At 37.8% G+C, this 18482-nt stretch overlaps 1 protein-coding gene across 9 annotated transcripts in view; it reads left to right on the top strand.

Annotated features, from left to right (window-relative positions):
- GORAB (golgin, RAB6 interacting) overlaps positions 1–18482 on the top strand; it is a 145717-nt gene that overhangs the window by 117289 nt on the left and 9946 nt on the right. The window contains exons 1-5 of one of the 9 annotated variants that reach the window (XM_017868415.1): positions 6954–7047; positions 11137–11254; positions 14036–14393; positions 15358–15490; positions 17285–17385. In XM_017868415.1, coding sequence (XP_017723904.1) covers positions 15485–15490; positions 17285–17385 — 107 coding nt within the window. In that variant the 5' untranslated portion in view covers positions 6954–7047; positions 11137–11254; positions 14036–14393; positions 15358–15484. Of the gene's footprint in view, positions 1–6669; positions 7048–7200; positions 8425–11136; positions 11255–14035; positions 14398–15357; positions 15491–17284; positions 17386–18482 lie in introns of those variants that run through there. The other 8 variants (XM_017868414.1, XM_017868416.1, XM_017868417.1 and 5 more) reach the window with 8 other exon arrangements.

Genomic DNA, 18482 nt, shown 5'->3' with positions numbered 1-18482 from the left:
TTTTTTTTTTTTTTTGAGGCAAGAGTCTCTCTCTGTCACCCAGGTCGAAGTTCGGTGGCTTACTGCAAGCTCCGCCTCTAGGTTCATACCATTCTTCTGCCTCAGCCTCTCCAGTAGCTGGGACTACGGGTGCCCGCCACCACTCCCGGCTAATTTTCTGTATTTTTAGTAGACACAGGGTTTCATCGTGTTAGCCAGGATGGTCTCGATCTCCTGACCTCGTGATCCGCCCACCTCGGCCTCCCGAAGTGCTGGGATTACAAGCGTGAGCCACCGCGCCCAGCCAAGATATTTAAGAAGTCTTAATAAATTTAAAAGGATTTAAATTATACAAATTAAATTTTGATGACATGGAACTAAAAATAGGACTGAATAAGAGAAAGGTCTCCAGAAAATCTCCAAAACATTTGGAAACTAAATAACAAAATCTCAAATAATCCATGAATCAAAAAATCAAGAGGAAATAAAAATGAATTTTGAATTGAGTGAAAATAAAAACAGCATATCAAAATTCATGGGATACTGCTACAGTGATACTTAGGGAAAATTTTATTGCATTAAGCACTGATTTAGAAAGGAAGAAAAGTTTTAAATTAATGAACTCAGTTTCCACCCTAAGAAACTAGGAAAAGAAGAGCAAATGAAATCCAAAGAAAGCAGAAGAAATACAACAGTAAAGATTAGAACAGAAATCAACAAAATAGAAAACCAATAAACAATAGAAAAGTTCAACAAAACCAAAAGCTTATTGAAGAAACATTAATAAAACTGATAAACCTCTAATGACAGTGACAAAAAAAATTTTAAAGAGAGAAGACACAAATTACCAATATCAGTAGAGAAGTGAAATCACTACAAAGTCTACAGATATTAAAGAGGTCTCCATGCCACCCTCAGGTTTGATGATTTGCCAGAAAGACTCATAGAACTGAGAAAAGCAGTCATACTCACATTTACAGTTTATTGCAATGAAAGGATTCAGATTAAAATCAGCAAAGGCAAAAGACACATAGGGAAGTGTCCATGAGAAATCAAGTGTGAGCTTATAGCTGTCCTTTCCTAGTATATTTGTGTGGACAGTACTTAATTCTCCCAGCAATTATGTGTGACAATGCATACGAAGTGCTGACTGCTAACCAGGAAGCTCACTTCTACGTGCAGTGTTCTTATTGGGGGTCAATCACATAGGCAGAGAGCACTCATATAACTGACTTTAGCCACCCAATCTCCAGCCTTTCCAGACATCAAACTGATACAGCATGGCTCAGGAAGACAAACAAACAAAAACAGTCATTTACTAAATCACGTTGTTAGCATAAACTATCTGGTAAGGCCAAAAGGCCCATGTATATAAAGATGATCTTATTAGGTGGGATATTCTAAATGCTTGGAGCTTATCTCCTAGGAGCCAGGCAAAGGCTAGTCTTTGGCAAGTGCAGGCTTTGAGCATCCCAAGCCCACTAAGTTGACTCTTTACTGCCCAATAAAAGAGTATTATAAACAACTTTATGCCAATACATTGAAAAGCTTAGATAAAATGGACAAGTATCTTGAGAAAAAACACCAAATCATGAAGATGATGTGAATGGCCCTGTATCTATTAAATTTGAAGTTAAAAACTTTCCCACAAAGGAAACTCCAAATGACTTCACTGGTAAATTCTATCAACTATATAATGAATATTAGTGGCACACAGTTGGCCAAAAAATTTGAGAGACTATTTCTGAACTCATTGTGTCAGAATATTACCCTGATCCCAAATCAGACAAAGACTTTACAAAAAACAGAACTACAGACAGATATCCCTCATGAACATATGTAGAATTTCTAAATAAAATATATTAACAATTAAACCTAACATATAAAAAGGATAATATATCATGTCTAAATGGAGTTTATCCCAGAAATACAAGATTAGTGTAACACTGGCCACTCAATGCAATTGACTATATTAACAATCTGAAAGAGAAAAATCATATGATCATCTCAATAGACTCCGAGAAAGCATGCATCAAAATCCACTATCCATTCTGAGAAAGGTTCTCAGAAAACTAGCAACAGAAAGGAATTTCATAAGCTGTTAAAGGGCATTAATGAAAACCTAAAGTTGACATCATGCTTAATGGTGAAAGGCTTCATGTTTTTTCCCTTGTGATCAGAATCAAGTCAGGGTAATCAATCTCACTTTTTTTAATTCCACATTTTACTGGTGGGTCTAGTCAGTGCAATAAGGCAAAGGAAGTAAAAAGCAAAGCAACCAGATTAGAAAAAAAGATGTAAAACTGTTTATTTGCAGACATGACTCTCTATGTAGACAATCCAATGAAATCCACCAAAAAATGCTATTACAACTAATAAATGTGTTTATTGTGGTTAGAGGATACAAGATCAATGAGTCCATTTTATTTCTATATTGTCTTAGCTCATTTGACTACTATAACAAAATACCTCAGACTAGATAATTTAAAAACAACAGAAATGTATTGTTCGGTTCTAGAGGCTGGGGAGTCCAAGACCGAGGTGTTGGCAGATTTGGTGTCTGGTAACAGTTTGCTCTCTGCTTCATAGCTGGAATCTTGTTGCTGCATATTCACATAGAAGGGGCAAGCCGACTCCCTCAAACTTCTTTTATAAGGATACTAATCCCATACATGACAGCCCTGACCTCATGATCAAATTACTTCCTAAAGGCCCCACCTCTTAATACTGTTACATGAAGATTAAGTTCCAGAATGTGAATCTTGTGAGGTATACCAAAATTAAGACTGTAGCAGGTATAATTAAAAATTGAAATTAAAAATAACACTATAATAGCATCGTGTTATTAACTATGTAAAATAAATCTGACAGGTGTGCAAGACTTATTGAGAGCCCAGAGCTAAACCGGGGTTGTAGTACCATAGCAACCCTAATCTTACAGGAAATGAAGGGGAACTAGATATGGGTGTTTACAGAGTGCCTTTCATGGGATACTTCTTTTACCTGGTGGACATCCTAGTTGTCTGACCCACAACCAGGGGGTCCCTCACAGGGGGATCTTGTTTATACTGGCAGACACCCCTGTGGCTCTTGTCTGACCCACAGCCACTCTATGCCTTTCTGACCACTGCTTTGGCACTGGGAGTCCAACCTGTGTTTCTCCAGGGCAAAACTTGGTCTGGGGTAGCCTATGTTCTCCAGATGGAAGGCACAAATTCAATACACAATCGCAATAGGAAGTAAGTTCAAAGATTTTTATTTACAGATCCAGGGTAAGGAGGGCATAAGGGTCAGAAAGGCAGTCCTATATCCCCAAGACATAGGTAGAAATGAAGAGTCAGGCACAGGAGCGGGGACAGGAAAGGAAGAGAGGCAACTGGCAGTATATAAAAGGGAATTGGATGGGTCTCTTTACATTCGAGGATAAATGCTGGTAAAGCAGGGAGCTCAGTCTGTAGACGGAAGAGATGAGAAACTTTAATTAGTGCTGTAAAAGTCATAAAGAACATAGAAGTGGGCAGGTGCTACTTAGATAGGGTGTCATAGAATGTCTATGTGAATATTTTAGGCCAAAACGTAAAGAAGGAGGAAGAATCGGCCAGACAAAGGAAAGATAATAATTAAAGGACAGCATTTGGGAAAGCCCTGGGTAGGTAGTAGAGGGTAGTAGAAAAGAAAGTCTGGTGTATCCCAAAATCCCAACGAATGCCAATTTGGCTGGATTATAGGGAGTGCAGAGTAAGGGGAAAGACAGCCTAATGATCACATAAGAGAGGTAGACAAGGGTGAGATCATGTAGGATCATGCGGAAACAGATTTTATTCAAAGTGTGCTGGGAAGGCATTTTACCAGCTTTGACCAGGCTACAGACACGATTAGTCTTCATTTTTACTCTAGTGGCTCTGATGGAGAATCAGCTGGAGATTATTGTCTAAATTGTCATAGGTGGTCCCCTTCTATAAACACATACAGATGCTAAATACTGTATAACATGTTCTTATTTATGTAAACAAAAAAATATATATCACAGAGCCTAAAAGAAAGCAAAGAAGATGTAGAAAGGGGGGGTCTCTACCTAGATACAGGTCCTGGGGATTGGGATTCCTACACATAATTTGAAGACAAGATTGCTGAAATAAAGCTGAGAGTCTAGAAAAGATAGACCATGTGATTATAGAGGATTAGAAAAACTCCAGGCACAGTGGCTCATGCCTGTGATCCCAGCAAGTGGGAGGCCCAGCTGGGCAGACCACTTGAGCTCAGGAGTTGGAGACCAGCCTAAGCAACATGGCAAAACCTCATCTCTACAAAAAAAAAATATATAAAAGTTATCCATGCATGGTAGTGGGCACCTATAGCCCCAGCTACTCCGGAGACAAAGAAATGGGAGGATCGCTTGAGTCCTGGAGACAGAGGTTGCAGTGAGCCAAGATCACACCACTGCACTCCAGCCTAGGTAACAGGGTGAGACCCTGCCTTTAAAACAAAACAAACAAACAAAAAAACACAAAACCTTAAGACTGTTGCTTTGGAAAAGCAGTAAGGAAGCTTGCTATCTGTGAGTAATATTACTATTATTGTTTTTTGTTTACATAAAAACATATAACATGTTTTTATTTACATAATCAAAAAATACATCATAGATCTTAAAAGAAAGCTACAGAGATGTAGAAAGGGGGATTCTAACTAAATATAGATCCTAGGGTTGGGTCTCTTTCACTTATTTGAAGACAAAATTGTTGAAAATAAAGTTGTGTATAATTTGTATATAAAGACAATTAAAAAATACTGAGACCTGAGTCCTGTATCATATATGGGGGTGGAACCTAAGAACTAAATTTACAGTAGAAGCTGAAAAAATTACCTTAAATCTGGTTTAAAACAACTGAAACTTTAGGATCAATAAAACCAATCTGTAGAGACACTTTCTCAACCCAGGGAAGAGAAGACTTATGCAGAACAAAGAATTTTGAAGATAAATTCCCACTTAAATATTATACATCATTTGAAGAAACTAGCCACCATGAGGGAGAGCCAACAGAAACAACAAACAGGAGATTTAGAACCTAGCAAACTGGAAATTATAACTTTATACAGATGATTGTATTGTCTTTTACTACATGTCACTTTTGCTTTGGTTCTCATTAAGGGCCAATGCAAAACCTTTTAAAATATCCTAATTTACATCTCTATTAAGATTACGGATAAGTTTTGAAATTCCCCCAGAGTGAACTAAAGAACATTTATGTGTAAAATTCAACATGGGGCACACAAGGTGGTTTATTGTTATTAGATGAACTAGATGGCGGTTGCCTGCAAATGGGAAACTGAATTAACTACCAGGTTGCCACTGATCCCCGTCTACTACTTTGGAGTTAGATAATCTATAACTTGAATATACTTAGTCTTATGTTCAGAAACTGGAGGAAACTGTCTCCTCCAGTCCTTTTGGATGGCATTTTGTTTAATGTTATGAAAACTGAGTACACATTTAAAATGACGCATCTGCAGCATCCCCCAAATTCAGAAACCACTTTAAATTTAAAAGCTGAGATTTACATGGGAAATTCCAAACATCCTTCACTTTTTGATCACTTACTAAATCTGAAGTACTCCTTTCAACTTTTCTTGACGTGTTTTATTTTGTACTTTACTCCTTTCTTTCATTTTGTTTAAAAATATCAACACATTAAAGCCAAAGTATTTTAAAATGTAAGCCAAGATGAGGTGTTTTGTTGTTCTCACTGCAAAAATAGTGAAAGAGACGCATGAAAAATAGTATAACTAGGTCTCTCTTAAATCATCCTCATCTATGTGTATTTTGACAACGCTTGCATCTTTTAATCTTTGCAACCCTACCTCAAATGAGGAAATGGGATCTCAGGTTAGTGTTCAAAGCAGAACCCAAACTATGGTATTAGCACTCCAGGCAGGATCCTGAGAAATGCCTTCCCATCCCCCAGTGCCGATATTTTATAATGTCTTCTCTGAAACATAGATTTAAAGGGAAGCCATTTAAATCCTGGCTGGGTGCGGTGGCTCACGCCTGTAATCCCAACACTTTGGAAGGCCAAGGCGGGCAGATCGCCTAAGGTCAAGAGTTCCAGATCAGCCTGGCTAACATGGTGAAACCTCGTGTCTACTAAAAATATAAAAAATTAGCCGGGTGTGGTGGTGGCCGCCAATAATCCCAGCTACTCGGGAGGCAGAGGTTGCAGTGAGTCGAGAGCGTCCCATTGCATTCCAGCTTGTGCAACAAGAGCGAAACTCCGTCTCAAAAAAAAAAAAGAAAGAAGGAAAAAAAAGAAATCCCTTAGGAGGAAAGTTTACATATTATAATTATTCACAAAGGAAACAACTCAAAGCAAAAGAAATTTGGGAGACGCTCCGGCCTGCGAGAGACCTGGTTATGCCTGTTCCCTTTTCGTTAATTATACCCCACCCCTTTTAAATGTTTCTTCATCATCAAAATCCTAAATCTGATCATTTCCTGAGTCAATCTGAAGGATGCCTCCAGCGCTGTGCACACTCCCAGCAAAACACATGGATTTTAGGGCAAATTAAGAGCCACAGAGAGCACCGCTCCCGCCCCACAGGTACAGGACCCAAAAGGCACTTTGATCTCCCGTTTCCGCCACCGACTCGTAGCTCCTCCCCAAATACCTTGTCTCCACTCTCATCCCCATCGCCATTTCCCCTCTTAGCTCCTGAAGCGATTAACCAGCAACAGTGAGAAACAAAGAGAGAGAGAGAGAGAGAGAGCAGAGGCAAGCCTGGGGGAAACGAATGTCTGCGTGGCAAGGTTTCCTTAGGCAGTTTGTCAGGCACTGCTGAAGGCAGCCTGGAAGGAAGCCGGACCCTGAGGCCGTGGAGAGAGGGCCTTGTGTTTGGAGCCCGACGCACTGATTGGCCGCGGCCGAGGAAAAACCCGGATGCGCTGGACAGCGGTGTTGGCAGTCGCGGCTCCGATATTTGGGCAGTTTTGGGGGTGCCGGTGGCCCGGGCCGATGGCGCAAGGTTGGGCAGGCTTCTCTGAAGAGGAACTGAGGAGACTAAAGCAGACTAAAGGTAACAAGATGGGTTTACAGTGGTTTAATTCTTGGGTCTTAAGGGGAAGGGGCGGGGATGCAGCTTTGGCGGGGGCAGGGGGCGTGGAAGTGGCTACGTTTGCGTTAGCGGAAGGCGCTGTAAGTACGTGGACTGGTGTAAGGGGTGTTGAGAGGTGGACTTACTGGGAGTCACGACGGGAGGGGCAAGCCAGAGGACTGGGATCTTTTTTTAGGAAAGACGGTCCAGGAATCCACTGTAGGGATTTGACTCTTCTTGTGAAAGGAATGGGACTTGGGAGAGGAAGTGAGCCTACAGCCTGTGTGTCTTCCTTAGGGAGGATTGCTGCAGGAATCGACAGTTGGAAGGTTAGGGTCAGGGTAAGGGAAGGAGGAGGGGCGCACATCATATTAGAATTGTGGTGAATTTGCAGAAGCAGATGATTGGAAAAAAGGAGCACAGGCGTCTGAATAAAGGCAAAATGTTGGTACTTTTCACAGTTCATCTTGAGTGTTGCATTCACTTCTGGTTGCCAGATGATTTTGCAGTTCTTTCCAATTTTGAGAATCAGCAAACCAAAAGGGTCTTTGAGAGGGTAGATGTGAAGACTTTATATGTTTATATACATACAGTCTTCCTTTGGAGTAAGCTAATCTTGTTCTTCTCTCTCTGTCTTTTTTAGAGTAAGCATTGAATGGGCTTGTACTATGTATACATATATATTTTTTTTTTAATGAAGGAATTAAGTTTGCTGATTGTTGGTGGAAAACTTAGTAATATTGATTGCACTGTACTTGTGGTTGAAATTTCGCAGTGATCTGTGTGGTTATCCTGGTAGTACACACAATTTCTGTAAGAAGTGTACACCGCTCTTGGTACCTTAATTCAAATACTTCATTTTGGTAGAAAATGAAGTAAACCTTTTATTAGCGTTTGTGGGGAAGTTGGATGTTGCTCTGGTAGCTTGTGCGTTTTTAGCATAAATGTGAGACTAATCTAGGGCGGACAAGTGGGAAAAGAAGTAAATTAGTAAGATAGGACCAATGTATATTATATCGATTGGGGACATTTTGACTGGTCCAGGGGACTTTAAAAACTCTATCAAAAAGGTTATGCTACGCTGTATGGTTAACTGACTCTGTGTTGCTTTATATGCTCAAATTCTTTTGCTCTGTGTTTTCAACATCCATTCACATACTCTGATGTACAGGGTACAAGTGCCCTGGCCTCTGGTCTGACTCCAGTAGACTCATGAGGAGACAAATCACAAAGTTATGTGGTAGTAGATATTGCAAAAGCTTGCTTCAGAGACAAGAGGAACCTCACTCTGCCGAAGATTGGATGGAGCTTGGGAAGATTTCATAAAGGTTGTGTGTTAGCAGAGGCGCATTTTCCAGGGTAAAGACGACTTAATCTAAAAATCAAAATTACACTGTATATTAATTATGTAGAAGTATATTTTGAAATGTCTTTGCAACTGGGGGTAGATAGAGGATGGTAAGGACCTGAACTTCAAGGCCCACTGTAGAGTGTGGAAACCAAATCACTCGTCCGTGACCACCTCGAGGACGGAAAATATCTTAACAGCCTTGTATACCCGTAGCTAAACACAGTCATTGGCGTATAGAACTTTCAGCTCTTCTAAATCTTTTCCCCTTGGATTCCTTATTTGTAAAATTAGAGGATTTGGCCCTTTAATTTTAAAGCCATTTCTAGCTGTTCTCTATCCTTAAACATTTATTGAATAATCTAGGAAGATGGAGTTGGTTGCCAGCAAAAATAAGGACAGTAGTACTCTGGAGATCCCTGTATGTGCATTGAGGAACATGGTCAAGAACGTTGTTAATAGTCTTGTTTATAATATTAAGAAATTGGAAACAACCAAAGTATTCATTACCAAGGGAATGGGTAAATAAATTGTGGTATACTCATCTAGTGGGCTACTACTGTACAGCTGGTGGGAATATATTAGTATTAACTGTAACCACATGCATTAACATGTTTGTTAATACAGTGTATGTGATTTACACTTGGCCCTTGAACAACACAGGTTTGAACTGTGACGGTTCACTTATACACAAATGTGCATTTTAAAAATACAGTATTTGGGGGATGCGAAACCTGAGTATATGGAGGGCCAACTTTTGGTATATGTGGTTTTCACAGCGCCAAGTGTGGGACTTGAGTATGCACAGATTTTGGTATACATGGGGATCCTGGAACCAGTTATCCTCATATATCAAGGATCAGCTAGCTGTATGTATAATATATACAGTCACATACTCAATAACAGTATTTCAGTTATCAGTGGACCACATATACAGTGGTAGCCTGGTAATATTATTATAATACCCTGTTTTTACGGCACTTTTTCTGTTTTCTTCAGTATAGTGACATACTGTACAGGTTTCGAGCTTAGGAGCAAAAGGCTGTACCATATAGCCTAAGTATATAGTAGGCTGTACCATCTAAGTTTGTGTAAATACACTCTCTGATGTTTGCACAAGGACAAAATTGCCTAACAACACATTTCTCAGAATGCAGCCCATTGTTAAGTGACATATGATTGTATATAGTGGGGAGGCATGGGAATGTGATCAGGGAGAGGGAAATTCAGAGGTATTGGTAATTTATGAAATGAGGTTAAGGCAAGTTAAGCTAAAGTAACAAATAGCCCTAATATGTCAATTGTTTAAAATAAAGATTTGGTTTTCACTCTAGTTTCATGTTTAATGTGGGTTTGGCAGGTGACTGTGTTCCACAGTCACTCCATCTTTTGGTGCTGTCTTGTAGGAGTTTACCATGGTAGGAAGAAAAGAAGATTGAAAATTGAACATTGGCAATTAAATCCTTTCACCAGTAAATGACATGTGACACTCCTACTTATATTTTATTTACCAAAAGCAAGTCATACAACTTGGGGGACAGGACATAAATTCTCTCTTACCTTCTAAAAGGAGGATTATGTCTATTGTTAAACAGTAGTTACTTCTACTGCAGTCATATTTTATTTCTTAAACATTTTTTTAATCGTATAGGTTGGAAGACTGTGTATGTGTGTTTATAAGTGTAACACATGCATATATTTGATGTATGATCTATTTCATAATGAAAAATTGGAAGAAAACAGTGCAACCACATGCTGTCAATTTTTAGTTAAATAAATTATTCATTCAGAAGAGTTATTCTTCATACTGATTCTTTGCCAGTTACATTATGAACATCTTCTCCCAGTTTTTAAGTTGTCTATTCACTTTTATCTTTTTGCTGAACAAAATATTTTATTTTTTAAAACTGGCTCTCACTCTGTTGCCCAGGCTGGAGTGCAGTAGCGCGATCATAGCTCACTATAACCTTGAACTCCTGGGATCAAGCGATCTTCTTGCCTCAGCCTCCCAAGTAGCTGGGATTACAGCTATATGCCATCACACCACACTAGTTTTCTTTCTTTCTCTCTCTCTCTTTCTTTCTCTCTTTCTTTCTTTTTCTTTCTTTCTTCCTTCCTTTCTTTCTTCTTCCTTCCTTCCTTCTTTTTTTTTTTTGTAGTGATAGGATCTTGCTATTTTGCCTAGGTTGGTCTCAAACTCCTGGGTTCAAGCAGTTCTCCTCCCTCAGCCTCCCAAAGTGCTGGGATTACAGGCATGAGCCACCATGCTGGGCCTTAATTTTAATATATTCAAACATGTGAACCTTTTTTTAATAGCGAACATTTCCGTGTCTTAAGAAATTGGTTTCTTACTATAATTACTATAGTAGTTACAGGTGTGAGCCACTGCACCTGGCCACTATTCTTGACTTTCTATCTTTTCATTTAAAAATTTTAATAATTTTACCAAATTTAACGGAAAACCCATTAGGAATTTTGATTGTAATTGCATTGACTCTTTAGATCAATTTCATCTTCATATTATAAACATTACCACTAACATGGTATATGTCTCCATTTATTTAGTACTTGTTTAAATTCTCGATAAATTTTATGGTTTTCCCTATAGAGGTATTAAACAGATTTTTGTTAGATTTGTTCCTAGATAACTGATAATTTCTGTTATTGAAATATATTCTCTTTAATTGTATTTTCTAATTGTTTTCTGCTGATATATAAAAAAGTGCAAGCCAAAAGAAAAGTCAACAAAAGACATGAATAGGTATGTCCTAGAAAAGGAGCTATGAAGAGATGCTCATCACCACGAAGGAGCAGAGAATTACAAATCAAGAGCACAGTGAGGTACTACTATTTTACACCCATTTGATTGACAAAAATTAAAACATCTGACAGTATTGTATATTGAAGAAAAAGTACATCCACAGGATCTTACACATTACTAGAGGGAGTACACTTTGGAAAGCATTTTCATATTTCTTCTAAAGTTATACTTTGTGACTCAGTTGTTCTTAGATAATATCCAAAGCAAATTCTTGTACATGTAAAATAAGAGACACAGTATTGAAAATTTACAAAAGCAAAAACTTGTAACCAACCTAAATGTCTATCAGTGGAAGAAGATCAGTAGACTCTGGTTTACTCACACAATGAAATGTTATACAACAAAATTAATGACTGCTGCAACGTAAACAATATGAATGACTATTGACAGTGTGATATTAAGTAAAACAGATGTACAGCCCAAAACCCTTTTTATAAAATTGGACAACTAAGTAAATACTTTTTAGAAATATTCATAGATGCAACATGTTTATTAGAGAAGGAACAGAATAATCAACATATGATTCAAATGATAGTTTTCTGGAGTTGGGGGACCAGGGCTTAAATAAGGGGTATGGAGCATATATCACAAACTGGTAGTCCATTGGCTTAATTTAACCCAAAAATGTATGCGGCTTTTCGGCTTTGCCTGGTTCCTTCCCCCTTCTTTCTTTTTTTCCTCCTTTCTTCCTGCCTGCCTTCCTTTCTTTCCCTTCTTCCCTCCCTCCCTCTTTCATTCCTTCCTTTCTTCCTTTTCTATCTCTTTCATTTATCCAATCTTTACATTTATTTTAAGTTAATAATGGTGATAATCATTGTGTTATTTGGTAAGCCAGCTATAACTGTTGCCTTTGTTTGGGGGTAGGTCCATGTACTAGGTGAGCCATTGAATTGTGAGCAGAAGTGTTACATCACTATTGGGTCAGAGCACTTAATTGCTATAGCAAGACCTTCCTGACCTCTCTTTTCTCCCTGTGTTGTGGTGGCCAGCAACACTGAATACTGACTGTACAGTCAGCCTAGAGCCCTGAGAGACTAATCAGCAGAACCACTCTGTTAGCCTTTAGTTGGCACATGTCATTGATGAAAAATAAACCTTTGTGGTTTAAAACCACTAAGATTTGCCCCTACAGCATAATCTAGATTTTCCTGATTGAGACAGTTCCCTACATTTAAAAATCAAGATATTTTACATAAAAGTCTAAATTGTAATCATAAAAATCAAAATATCTGGCCATGCTGACCTAAATTTTTTAATGATAGCAGTTGACTAAAGGTGACTATGAATTGCCCCCTTTCCACCAGACTTGTGCTTCTCAGTTCACCAGTCTCCTTGATATTTGCAGCCCGTAATACGCATTGTGGGAAACAGTATGTTCTGTGTTTAAGTGGCCTGATTTGCTTATTGTTTATTGTTTAAAATTAGCATTTTCAGTCTTATAGGTAGGTTCTGTAAAAATGCAAAATAAAATAGAAGTGACTACCCGAATTTCAGAGGAACTATTAATAATTCAGCTAATGAGTTCAACAGACAGGTAAGCAGGCTAAGTGACATTTTTTGATGGTATGAATAAAGATCAGAGCCAAGAATGTGTTCCTGTTGCAAGGTACAGGAGGATACTTTGTGTTTCTGGCTAAAGTAAACAATAACATTTGCTTTTGATAGTACCTCAGTCTTTTAAAAAATGTTTTCTGTACGTATCTCATTTATTCTTAGACCAACTTCATGCATTAGAGCAGGTTAATTTTCAACCAGCTTGATAGATGAGGAAACTAAGATATTGAATAAATAATTGACTTACCTGAGGTCACTGAACTGGGCAAAAGCAAAGCTGGAATTGTGACTCTAGAGCTTTTAACTATACTTTGGGAAATTCGAATAATAAGCTTGTTTTGCTTCAAAAGTCAATATGCCAAATTTGAAAGTCCCATTTGAGTTGTTCGTTTACAAAAACTCATAATTTCACTTCCCAGGCATTTAAGAGAGAATACTATTTATAGATCTTATTAAATATAGTATGAATGTGAGTCAGATTCTCCAGTTGTCTGCCCTAAAATGTTTACACTGGCATGGACAGTCCAAAAAGTGTAATAGAAGTATTATTATTTATAACTTTAAAGATATTTCCCCCCAGTTGTTTCATCTTCTATTGCTTTGCTCAGGCTACTATTAAAAGTAGTTTGAATGCATTGATTAGAGCGTGACTAGGCTCTGGGGAGTACAACCTTGGATTGTTCTGTAGGATGAAAGAAAACAGTTTAAGGTTAACTAGCATTCCTAGAAATAAGAGACTTCACTCAACTACATTCCTGTTATAGCATCTGAATATGTATCACATATGTACCAAATTGCCCTAAAAGCTGTTAAAATTTAAGAGAGGGTAATCCCATTTGAAAATCCAACCACCATTTTGTTCAGGAGAGCAGACAGAACCATAAATCAAATTTAAAACCAGATAATTCAGTCATCTCCCTGATTTGGTCAAAATTAGTTGATTTCTTTTGACAATTAGGAAATCAAGTTGAAAAAGAAACCTCACTTCGTGACCTAAGGCCTAACTCACTGATGGACTTCGCTGAAGATAAATTAAGAGTTTCTGTTAAATATTAACATTATGATCTAAAAACTGTTGAAACTCTACAGGAAGATGGCTGTTTTTCCCCTAGACTTTCAAGATAGAGAATGGGGTAGGAGAACCACTAGAATTATCAAACTGTAATGTTAATTTTTTATTTTCTTAGAGGAATTATAATTATTTGCTGCTCACACAAAGGAATTTTCCTCTATTTTCTTTTACATAGATCCATTTGAACCACAGCGACGTCTCCCCGCGAAGAAAAGTCGACAACAACTTCAGCGAGAAAAAGCCCTTGTAGAGCAAAGCCAAAAACTTGGACTTCAAGATGGATCAACCTCATTACTTCCAGAGCAGCTGCTTTCAGCACCAAAACAGAGAGTTAACGTTCAAAAACCACCTTCTTCTTCCCCTACTCTTCCGAGTCATCTCCCTCTCACCTCTCCTGTTGGTGATGGACAACCACAGGACGTTGAAAGTCAGCCAAAGGAACTGGGACTTGAGAATTCCCATGATGGTCACAGCAATGTTGAGATTCTACCTCCAAAGCCAGACTGCAAATTGGAGAAAAAGAAAGTGGAATTGTTAGTAAGTCTATATGAAAAGTCCATGAGACTTTTCATTTAACCCGTTTTTTCCCAGTGGGCTTTAAGGAAATGTAACTTGTTTATTTTAACATTTTCTCTCTTTTATATTCAATCCTAGAAATGTGATGTATAAACTATTGAAAAATGGCTACCACCTAAATATAAGCTGGATGCTGTTAGTCATTCTGTATGTTTTATGTTATTGAGTCTTCATAACAGCCTTAAAATGCATGTTTATTATTTAAACTTTATAAATGAGGTATCTGGGACTCAGAAAAGATGATACCTTCCTAAAGCTAATACACTGCTAGTAAATAGTAGAGCTGAGATTTACATATAAGTCATCTGGATCCAAAGTTTATGCCTTTTACACTCAGCAGAAGCAGTTCTTTTTTTTTTTTTTGAGACAGAGTCTCGCTCTGTTGCCCAGGCTGGAGTGCAATGGCGCGATCTCAGCTCAGAAGCAGTTATTATATGCATAGTGCCTCTCCCCAAATTGACCCCTTTCTTCATCTTCCAGACTGTTTCCATTGGCCCAGAAATTGGAACTTGTGGAGAGACGTAAAGGGATGGTCAAAGGAGAGAGTGTAGGAAATTTAGGGGACTAATGATAAAACTCAGTTCATCATTAGGTTTCTTTTTATTTATTCTTTACTGTCTTTGTATTAGAAACAACTTTCATAATTTAGCTACACTGCTCTTGTGGAAGATGCCATTTTTTGATTTGCAAATTCTTAGAATTTTTTATTTGATAGCTTGTGTTTTAATATATCCTCTTATTTCTTTGTTTCCTGCTGATTTATCACTCACAGAGGAGAAGGAATGACTTTATCTCTGTTTTCTCTTTTCTGAGTTCTTTTCAAAGTATCTTTTTTTTTTTTTTTCCTAATCTCTGACATCTTTTTAATCTCTGCTGATCCAGATTCTATCCTGGGAATTTAAAATGTTTTCTGTCCACTAGGGATTTACAACTAAGAAGTCATTTTGACAAGAGTTATAAAACCACATGAATTTATGAAATCTACATTGAACAAGTGCATACATTAAAGTGTCTCTAAGTGTAGTTTACCAACAAAGGCCTGAGACAAATGGTGGTAAGTTTACATTGAGCTGGACAATTCAGATTGGATGTCATAGGGACATACAATTTTTTTAGTATTTTTTAGATACTTGGAAGAATTTTCATAAAAGACATGTAACCTAAACCATTCACGTAAAGGAGAAATTTTGAGGTTTTAAAGAGGAGAAAGGAAAGCTGTGTCCTAGAGAATGTTTGGAGATGATACCTCATTTCTCTGGGAGAGGTGGCAAAGGATGAGCCAGAGAACAGTAGAGAATTAAATAAATGAGGAAGGAGGACAGATGCGGTGGCCCACACCTATAATTCTAGCACTTTGGGAGGCTGAGGCAGGTGCATCTTGGCCAACATGGGGAAACCCCGTCTCTACCAAAAATACAAAAAAAATTAGCTGGGCGTGGTGGTGTGTGCCTATAGTCCCAGCTCTTGGGAGACTGAGGCACAAGAATTACTTGAACCTGGGAGGTGGAGGTTGCAGTGAGCCGAGATCATGCCACTGCACTCCAGCCTGGGCAACAGAGCGAGACTCTGTCTCAAAAAAAAAAAGAAAAGAAAAAAGAAAACAGAAATGAGGAAGGATCAGAAGCAGAAGCAAAGGATGAATAAGTAGAGAATTAAAGAAATGAGAAAGGATCGGAGATGCCTGCCTAGCAAATTCACTAATGCAGCAAGATACCATGAAGCTCTCTGAGGGCTAAAGGCCTCAATCAAAATAATGGTTAGAGAAATTCCAGGTGTCAGTGTTGTAGATCATATGGGAGAGAGTGCAGGGTGAGCTGTGGAACTAAGGTGCCTAGTGAAGAGATGCCTGCAATAGTAAAAGTGAGAAATGACCAGTCCCAACACTAAGGTGTAGGAATGGAGAGACAGGGACAGTTTTGGAAGTGGTTACTAGATTTGGGAATAGATACATGTGATATAATGGCTGTAAGAAGTGACAGTAATAGGAATAAATAGTTTTGCCAGTACCTTGTTTAATTTGAGTTGGCATCAAGCTCATGACTTTATGGGAAATTTTAATATATTTATTTTAGAATTGGACAGATTGTAAGACAATACATGTTTTCAGATCTTTGAATTTTTTTCTTTAGCCCAGCATTCCAGTCTTAGCTCTTAGTGTTTTACTTCGTTTAAAAATGTCTGAGTTGGGCTGGGACAGTGGCTTACACCTGTAATCCCAGCACTTAGGGAGGCAGAGGCAGGAGGATAGCTTGAGCCTAGAGTTCGAGACCTGCCTGGGTAATACAGCAAGACCCCGTTCTCCACAAAAAGGAAAAAAAAAAACAGACAAAAATAAAGTCTAAGAGTTGGGAAAAAGTGAACAAATTAAAGAAAATATTAACGTATGAAATAAACATTGGTTATTGTCTGAAGCATGTTAACGTGGTGGAGACTTTATAGAAAACTCTAAAAGGTATAAATAATATGACATCAGCTACAGACCAATTTTTATTAATCTCCATTCTGCATATAATACATAATTAACTTACACAAATTTCTTTGTACTCCTAAACACATGCCACAGTATTCTGGCTTCTAGTTTGTGGGTTCCTAGATTGCATACATATTACAGATTTCAGAGGTCCAATTTATGTAAGCCTCTTTACTTTAGATCGTAGTCTTTGTTCCCATTAGAACAAAATAATGAACTGCAGGTGGGTTTCTTTTAAGAGGACTTTTGAAAGAACATATACATAAATCTTCTTGATTAAATTTTATACTTAGCGGACTGAGACTGGTAAGGTGTGGGATAGGGTAGCAGTTTCTTTTTCTTTCATAAACTCATTTTATGCTTTTTTTTTGCCCCTAGGCAAGAAAATCTCGTTGGGAAGTCCTCCAACAAGAACAACGGCTAATGGAAGAGAAAAATAAACGTAAAAAAGCTCTTTTGGCTAAAGCTATTGCAGAAAGGTGAGGCACTTGAACCAGGAGAGGCTGTTTGTAACCTGTAACCCGTTCTGTCATGTGTTATATTTATTTTCCCATGTCTCTTTTAATAAACTGATATTTTTTCTTCAACCATTACTTTTAAGTAAACAAATTATGCTTTATAAGTGATACTGAAATTCCAATTATAATTTATTAAGGAGAACTTTTTAAGCGTAGAGCATATTAAATTTGTAAATATAGTTGCAGTTAAAACTTAAAGACCTTCATTAGTGCTTCCAGTTTTAGCCATCTACACAATCATAAGGGAAACAGTAAATAGCTATCAATATATGTAAATTAGCAAAAAATGCAAGTTTTAATTTTTATTTGGGAGACCTTAATCATTTGATGTGTAGAGGAATAAGGTTTTCTACGTAAGTGACAAACTCCCATGAATCTTAATTGTATTTCCTGTGGGCATTTTCTTAAATAATGTGTCCCGCCTCCACAAGTAGAAGATACATGATATAGTTTAATTTTTTATTTATGACTCAGGGTCGTTATTATGAGCACTGTGTGAGATTCAATTTTTCTTTCATCTTCCAGTGTCTGTCAGCAGCCCCTTCACATTTACTGCATTGTACCAGCCCCACACAACAACATTCCCATTGGAATCATTCTTCCCATCCCCCACCACTCTTGCTGAGTTTGTAGTTTCTGTCTAATCTCCTGTGGCCTTAGGAGACTAACTTAGTCAATAAATCCATGGTTATGAATAGTGAAAAATAAATGCAAGGAAATATTTAGTGACATTTTCTTTTTAGACTTCCAGAAAAGTCTGTCAAACTGTTACTGCTTGAAGCTAGAGTATGTGTAGGGGCAGGAGAAGAGGGAAGAGGGTGATAGGTATAAGAGTAGTTTAGAATTTTGTCTACCAGAGGAGTGAGTGTATTTGAGAAATCATGATTTTTCTTTTTCTACTACTGATACACCTTGACCTTTCTTGAAGCATAGGAAATATGCAACTCACTGAGTTACTATGTTTCAAGGGAAAAAACCAGCAAATAAAAGAGTAGTGCCTTCTTTTTTTTTTTTTTTTTTTTTTTTTTTGTTTTTTTTTTAAAAAAAAAAAAAAGTTT

Source organism: Rhinopithecus bieti, unplaced genomic scaffold (genome assembly GCF_001698545.2).
Source record: "Rhinopithecus bieti isolate Rb0 unplaced genomic scaffold, ASM169854v2 scaffold_4101, whole genome shotgun sequence".
Taxonomy (NCBI): Eukaryota; Metazoa; Chordata; class Mammalia; order Primates; family Cercopithecidae; genus Rhinopithecus; species Rhinopithecus bieti.
Note: the sequence above shows the minus strand (reverse complement) of the source record. Positions and strands in the feature narration are given on the sequence as shown.